At 42.2% G+C, this 8,268-nt stretch overlaps 1 protein-coding gene across 1 annotated transcript in view; it reads right to left on the reverse strand.

Moving 5' to 3' along the window:
* PARN (poly(A)-specific ribonuclease) overlaps window positions 1–8,268 on the reverse strand; it is a 190,185-nt gene that overhangs the window by 5,266 nt on the left and 176,651 nt on the right. Inside the window, exon 23 of the mRNA XM_006146547.3 lies at window positions 2,196–2,389. Within this exon, the coding sequence (XP_006146609.1) occupies window positions 2,196–2,389 (194 nt within the window). The remainder of the gene's footprint in view (window positions 1–2,195; window positions 2,390–8,268) is intronic.

Consider the following 8,268-nt stretch of genomic DNA (forward strand, 5'->3'; position numbering starts at 1 on the left):
ACAGCTAAAATATGCAATTGAGGCTCCAGATAAGTTTTGAAGTTTTCTGTTAAAATTAAGTTTTGGGACCAGCAGTTAGCATAACGGCTATGTCCCTGAACTCCCATGTAGTTGACCGCGGTTCGTGTCCCGGACCCGGTGGCTTCAGCGTCACGCCAAGCGCATGTGCATGTGTGCCCAAGATTCTGAGAGGAGAATGGAGGAGAAGGGATTGCAACGTGGCTATCCCCCCTGGGGGGTGATTTCTCGCTTTCTGTCTCTCTGTCTCTCTCTGTCTGTCTGGCGAGCGCACATGCCCTATAGTGAAAAAAACCTCTCCCGAAAAAAAAAATTAAGTTTTCGCCTAATATATAAAAAACACATGTAGGTACTGGCAGATGGTTGTAATCGTTATGTCACTGGACTCCATATTGTCGACTATGCTTTGAGTCTCGGAGCCAGTGGCTCAAAACTCATATAAGGTCCGTGTGCATGTGTGCCCAAAACCCCAAGAGGAGAATGGAGGAGAAGGGATTGAAGTGCGGCCATCGCCTCTGGGGGATTTCTTGTTTTCTGTCTCTCTGGTGAGCACATGTACCCTATAGCAAAAATCTTTCTCTAAAACAAACAAACAAGAAACCCACATGCAACATTTTTGCTGCTTCTGTGATTTCATTTATCAAGGAGATTCAGAGAACTCCCTGTAGTCAGACGGGGCCACATGCAAAAAGGAATGAATTAAAAGTATGGTGAAATATTAGCCTGGGAATGAATCAAGTCCCAGTGCTTGACTACTGGCTTTCTTGGATATGACTCTCCGTCTGCTAGCCGGACAACGGTCACCATGCAGGACAGGTACGAATGATAACTGCGTCCAGGTCCATCCATCTCGTTGTGGGTAGAGCTCATGTAATTGTGGGTAAAATCACCGGCTCTCCTTTTTCTTTAAGACAGAGGTGGCCATGCTATAATCCTTCCTCCTTAGCATCTCTGAGATGAGAGATTTCAGGTATGCACCAGCATGGCCGGCCTTTAGGCTGGAGCAAGAATCAGACCCCAGACTCCCATGTGCTCCTGGCCTGTGGAACAGTTTTAGCAGCATTTGGGTCACCATGGGCCCAAATCACCAGCTTTCTTCGCAGACAGACGTAAGGGCTCCGGGACATTGGGTAAGTCATGTAAACTTTTAGGCTTCTGTTTTCTTACCTGTAAGATGAGCAACCATAACTGCCTGACAGATTTAAATGAAAGAATTTCTGTCAAGCGGCCCGTGCTGTCCTGGCGGCTCTTGGGTCACCAGAAAAGTCATGACGCATTTTCGCACAGAAAAGTATGAAAAAATAAGATGTGACTTTTCTGACGACCCAATACAATTACTGTCATTGTGACTGCCACCTGACCAAGCTGTGGCCTTCAGTAGCAGGGAATGGCCTTTCTCACGTGCTGACTGACAAGAAGCCCTTTTCTTGCCTCTCGCCCTGGCACCGTGTAGGACCTGTGCACAAAGGGCTGATCAGGCCGTGGATTCCCCGAACGTCTGGGGGAGAGAGCGGACCTGGTAACAGGCTTCGGCAGTCTGAGCCACCTCTGGCTCTGTGTCCTACGAGCCACACAGACCTGCACATTTTCTTAGCCTCTGCCCCCCGCCCAGGCAACTGCATCACGGAAACGAGGATGGTGGGTCCCTACGTCAGGGCTGTTGGGCAAATTACATGGAATAAGGAGAGAAAGGCTTCTACTATAGTGTCCTGCACATAGTAGGCTGTCAACGTGTGTTAATTTCCTGTTTCCTTTGCTTCTTACATAATTCTGCCTTTAAGAGAAATCTAGGTTGCCCAGGGTTTTGCTGGGAATAGCGAATACTTTGCTACAGAAAATACGTGTAGGAGCAGGCCTCTGTGCAAATTTAAATGCACATTTTAAATATCAAAGTTCCCTTAAACATATCAGCAAAATCTCTAAACCATGGAGGAGAGAGGGAGAATTACCATACTAGACTAATCGTCTTTAACAAGGAGACTTCCCCAGAGGTCTTATCCTAACAGAGCCAGGGCTTACTAGGCTGCTTCAAATGAAATGACATCGTTCCAAAAGGCATTTGATTTGATGGATGATAACACAGACTTTGTCACCAAGTGAAGCCCTGCTACAGTTTCCCTCTCGAATGAGTTTTCAGAGTACGCAGCCCCAGAACTTTAGCAAGGTGCAATACAAACCTGCTGGAGAATGGTCTTTCTTCATCCTTTTCAGTTTCTTCGCCTTCTTCCTCCCCTCTGAGAGGGAGTCTGCACAAGCATCTGTCTGCTCAAGCTCAATGTCAGAAGTCTCCCCGGATACTCCGTCCTCCAAACCAGCGTCTTCCTGACTAGGACTCAGATTTCTCTTTCCTCCTGTGCTGGTAGCTGTGAAACTGAAATGTGAAAGGCAGAACAACATGAACGTGGCAAGTGTGGCAGGAAGATTAGTCTATACAAATATTGTAATGCTCTTAATTCTATTAACATTGAACTAGCAATCAACACAGACACCTGCTGCCTGCATGTAAAAATAAAACCGTATCAAGAACCAAAGTCTACAAGTTTACCTGTAACATGTTTACCCAGCAGAAAGTTCTAAATTATGCCTGTATAGGAAGGCACATGAACCTTAGGCTGGTCTTAGTGCTTAAGAAACAATTCTAAAGAAAATCCCCATCTCTGGGGCTGGCAGGTGGCGTGATGGTTAAGACGCTGCACACTCCCAGATGACCGACCACAGTTTGAATCCTGGACCTGGTAGCTTGCTTTCTCACTTCCCCTTTCTCTGTGTCTCTCTCTCTGATCACACTGAATGAATGAATAAATAAAATTAAATACATCATTACTAAAAAGGAAAAGAAAACCCATTTCTATTTTTACAAAGCTACTGTAACAAAATAATAATTTTGATTACATTGAATCAGAAGTAGCACTGTCACCTTCATGACCGCCTGAAGGAGGAACAGTAGAGCAAGAACTCTTGAATCACTCTGCCATGGCACTGCTCCGAACCAAATGCAGCTACAGTGTACACCCCCTCCGGCTAATTCTCTTCTTTTCCAAAAAGGTGACTTGTTAAATTTATAATTAAACCTAGTTTCATTTTAAAGGTTTATAGAATTTGACATGTTGAATTAAATCGGATGACACATCCCAATTTTTACCTTACTAAAATATGTTCCCTGAAATATAACTTGATAAAAAACAGAGTCCACATGGCTAGTGAGTCCTGTCTTCTCTAAATGGGCTTCATAAATAGATTTTTTATTACAGCCCTTGAGTTATGAAAAGAATTTTTAAAATCAAGGAATTTTTCTTGAGGGAGGCCACCCAAGCAGAGAGCAGGCAGAGTGAGAGAGAGAAGTCCAACCCACCCCTGCCAGCCTTCTCTAGGAAGTGAACACATGAAAATGTTGCACAGAGAAAACTGTGGGGCTGGGCGGTGGCAGAGGTTGAAAGCAACATTCTGCCAAGGACCTCACTGGGAAGGTAACCAGCTTGTGTCCAGAGAACTCCCTAAGTATGCCAGGCACGCATGTGCTCATGATCTGGGCTGGCTGTAACTAAGGGTGGATCATGGCCTTGGGACCCTGTTGGAGGTGTTGTCTGTCTCTCATTTGTGGAAAAAAGAAATAAAGAAACCTAAAAACAAAACAGAAAAACAAACAACTCTGGCTACCTAACTCCTGCACTCCTATCTTTTCTACATCTGACAATTACACTCAACAGTTCATTCATGGGAAGAATGAATTGCTTCCCTGATTTTTTTTTTAAAGAATTATTTATTTAAACTTATTTATTACTATTATTTTAAAAAATTTGACCAGAAAGAAAGGGAAGGGGAAAGTGAAAATACTAGCCACCAGGTCTGGGATTCGAACTATGGTCAGTCATATGGGAGTCTAGAACCTTAACCACCATGCCACCTACCAGTCCCAACCCATAGGAAGCAGAAGAGGAACTGGAGTGCTTAACGCTTCAGACCAGCTGGCTAGCCTTGCACTTATCCTCTCTCACAGCTATGTACAAGTTTTTTCAAATATCTCTTTTTATTGAGGAGATACAAAGAAACAGGACGATACTAATGACGTTAGGAGAGGTTAATAAAAATTCACGGCACAGTTTACTATTTAAAAACTGATAACACCTTTAGAAAGGTTTATTCATTCATTCATTCATTCATTTTAATTTGATCAAAGAGGGACAGGGAGAGAGAGAGAAAGTGAGGAAGCAAGCCACCAGCATCCAGGACTCGAACCGGGGTCAATCATGTGGGTATGTCCAGCGCTTTAACCACCATGCAACCTGCTGGCCCGCTGAAAGACTTTTTTAAGACAGAACAAGTTTGATTTCAGAAAATTTAGAAAATCCAGAAAGTATAAATGAAAGAAAATAATAAAGACCCATTCTTCCATCACAAAAGAAGCCTAAAAATTCCTCTGTACTGTAAATTCTGAACCTGGTAGCCTCTGAGACATAAATGTTTAATGAAAACTGAGCTTGAAATACTTGTATTAAAAATACTTTGTGAAATACAAAGTCTAGAAATAGTCCCAACTGCATATAGAAATCTAATGCATAAAAACGTGGTATCTCAAATTATTGGGGAAAAGATGAACTTATATTAAAAAAATAGCGTTGGGACACGTGGGGAAGGATAAAATTAAACCCAGACCTCACATTATACAAAAGAATAAATGCCTAATAGAACAGATAGCTAAATGCAAAAGCTGTTAGATAAGTACTAGAAGAAAACCTGGATTTTAAAACTTAGGTGCAGAAAAAGGTTTTCTTGTATGACTCACGATACAGATGCATTAAGAGATTTATAAATTTGACTTCATAAATGTAAAAAATTTTGCATGGCAATAAATAACATCAGCAAAGTTGAAAGGACAAATGACAAAGTAGGACAAAATATTTGCAACATATACCAAAGACACAGGGTTAATGTCTAATGTACAAGTAAGTCAAAACTGATGAGGAAAAGACCAATATTTTTACAGAAAAATGAGAAAGCAATGAATAAACTTCTCACTACACACACACACACACACACACACACACACACACACACACACACACACACACACACACACACACACACACACACACACACACACACACACACACACTCTCCTTGAACACATGAAAAGATGTTCAACTCTGCTCATAATGTAATATAAAATAACACTGGAATACTGCTTCACGCCTACTAGATTTTGAGGTTGGTGAAAATATCCAAACTTTGATAATATGCTTTTGAAAGTTTAAAATTATTTCCAAATTAAAAATAAAGATAATAATTACTGGAGATATCTGATGTATAGAAATTAAGGGAAAGTCAGTGGCCCTGGCGAATGCTCGGTACCTGCCATGACACACTCTAGGACTGAAGTGTGTGTGTCCCCTAATATGCCTGATACAAATACTGTCAACGTAATAAAAATGGGAAGGAGCTGTCTGGATCCATTAGTGAGATGTCTCCTTTGATGAGACTTGATCTCTCTTCAGTCCCTTGGGCCCAGGGCCTCAGAATAGGCATCTGTTCTTTCTCACTCTTTGATGGCTGAGCTCCCTCCCCTCCTTTAACCAACAGGACACCCACACATGAGCACTTCCCAGGGCCACCTCCCAACAGCTTCACTCCTGCCACCAATCCAGCTCCTTCCCCACCGCTGCCACCACAGGCCCTCACTCTCTCACCCCTAGATCTACAACAGGATTCCAGTTGGCAGTCTCCCCCGTCTCCTCTCCTCAGCCTCCTTTCCCCTTCAAAAGCATTCCTTCCAGTGCTGCCAGCTCCTCATCTTCTGTGGCTCTCCCCACAAACCTAAATGTGAGCTGCTTGGCACAGCATCCAGTGTCCTCTACCCCTGGGTCCCCGTCTGCTTTCTGAGCCTTGCCTCCCACTGGGCAGTGGAGCTGCACAGACAACACGGCTTTGCCTCCATGACTCCACTATGTGCACTCTCCCACGTGCCCGCTGTCCCATCAGAGGGCCTGGCAGCCCAAATACACCCCACCTTCCCACTTCAAGTTACTGTTCACGCCTGCACCCTGCTGCTCGGTCTTCCTGTGCAACACCTCTGCGCCCCAAGAAGGTTTTGTGACCTCTGTTCAGTGTTCTCTCCCTTCCATGCTTCCCATAACACTCTGCTCATCTCTCTCCAAGGGCTTTTAAGTCATTCATTCTTTATAATAAACAAAAATTTGGAACAGTGCAGGTGTCCATCAACAGGAGAATGGATAAACAAGCTGGGATATTTACACAACAGAATACAATTCAGCAATCAAAAGCAAGGAACTACTGATACGTCCAATTAACAGAGAAATCTCAAAAACATCCTAAGTGAATGAAGCCTTCACAGAAAAGAATGGGCATTTCCTAACTCCATTTGTATGAAATTCCGGAAAGACTTCACTAATCCATGGAGAAAAAAAAATTTAGAAGAATGGAGGGGGTAGGAGGTAGGCAAGGACTGACTGGTGGAAAAGGAGGAATTTCCTGGGGATGATCTAATGTTCTGTGCCTTTACAGTAATATGATTTTGTCAAAACTCGTATATTCCACAGAACAGGACGGAGTAATTTTAATTTTAGCATTAACCGCAATGAAAATTTTATAGGCACTTGCTAGAATACATTGTTTTAATCCTAACCAAGGGTTATGGTGGCATTCTTGGCCCATAAGGCTCAGGTGCCCAGAAAGCTCCTCTCTCCACAGACGTCTGAGTGTCTATGCAGCCAGGACTAAGTTAGATGTGCCTCTGGAAGATTACCATTTTTATACAGCTTTTAAGTTTACAAATATTTTTTATAAACGTTTTCTCAATTAATTTACAACATGTATTTTAGTTCCTAATCTATAGTTTCTGCTCTCAAAAATACTTTGCTTCCTACGGAGGACTACTGGTTAATGGGCATCCTGCCTGAGAACGTCTTTAGATTCCTGCATCATTAGTACCTTTCACGATGGCTGCATATGTCTACGTATGTAATTTCCACACTGACAAAATGCTCATAACTACTGTCTTCTAATAAAAATTAAAGCTGCAATTGTAGCACATACAGCTTATCTAAAGCAATTTGGGACTAAAAACCATTTTTATTGTACATAAAAACCAGATATACGCAATACTGACTTTACAAACATGATTCTTCGTGTATTTTGAAGGTGCCGTTGTGTGGGTGTGTATGTGTGTAAAGACAATCTCAATGCATGCATGATGATAGGCTCTTTTGTAAACTGATTTTAAATATCAAAAGCTAAAATGAGTCAGGCAAAACAATCTCCCACTAGTTTGAGCTCATTTTGTATGCAGAATTATAATGCACACAGGGAGCTAGTTTATAATGGATATGAAGTATACATTTAAGTCCACAGTAAGAAGTGGTGATTTAAAAATAAAATGTTACAGCTAAAACTTGGTATCTTGAAATTGAGCATTAAACTTTGATTAATATAGGGACCGGCAGTTGGCATAATGGTTTTGTCGCTGGACTCCCATGTAGTCAATCGCAGTTTGAGTCCCAGACCCGGTGGCTTAAACTCACTCCAGGTGTGTGTGCATGCCCAAGATCCCGAGAGGAGAATGGAGGAGAAGGGACTGTGGCGTGGCCATCCCCCTGGGGGGTGATTTCTCGCTTTCTGTCTCTCTCTTTCTGTCGAGCACACGTGCCCTGTAGCAAAAAACCTCTTAATAAAAAAAAAAAAAACTTTGATTAAAATTTCTGCTAAAAATTAAGTTACTATCAAGACTACCCATCAAATTCTACAAGACTGAACATCTCTAGTAACTATTTTTTTGTGAGGGAGATTTTTGCTATAGAGCCTATGTGCTCGCCAGAGAGATGGAGACAGAAAGTGAGAAGTCACTCCCTGGGGGGATGGCCATGCTGCAATCCCTTCTCCTCCAGTCTCCTCTTGGGATTTTGGGCACACACACGCACATGCACCCAGCATGTTTTAAGCTGCCAGGTCCAGAATTTGAAGTGCGGTAGACTACTTGGGAGTCCAGTGACGTAACCATTATTCAATCTGCTGGTCCCAACTCCTTTTTAACAGAAAAAATGTTTGTTTATAGAAAGATCATATTTACAAGCTCTTACAAATACTTTTTCTGTAATGAAAAAAAAATCTGGCTGCCACATGAAAATTTTCCTATCTTTATTTTAAATGAAGTTATTATTTCCATGTAATGAAATCTACTCATTTTAAGTATTTTGGTTAGATTTGGGACTTATACAAAATGATGCAGCTCCTACAACA

This window comes from Tupaia chinensis, unplaced genomic scaffold (genome assembly GCF_000334495.1).
Source record: "Tupaia chinensis unplaced genomic scaffold, TupChi_1.0 Scaffold000182_1, whole genome shotgun sequence".
NCBI classification, from domain to species: Eukaryota; Metazoa; Chordata; class Mammalia; order Scandentia; family Tupaiidae; genus Tupaia; species Tupaia belangeri.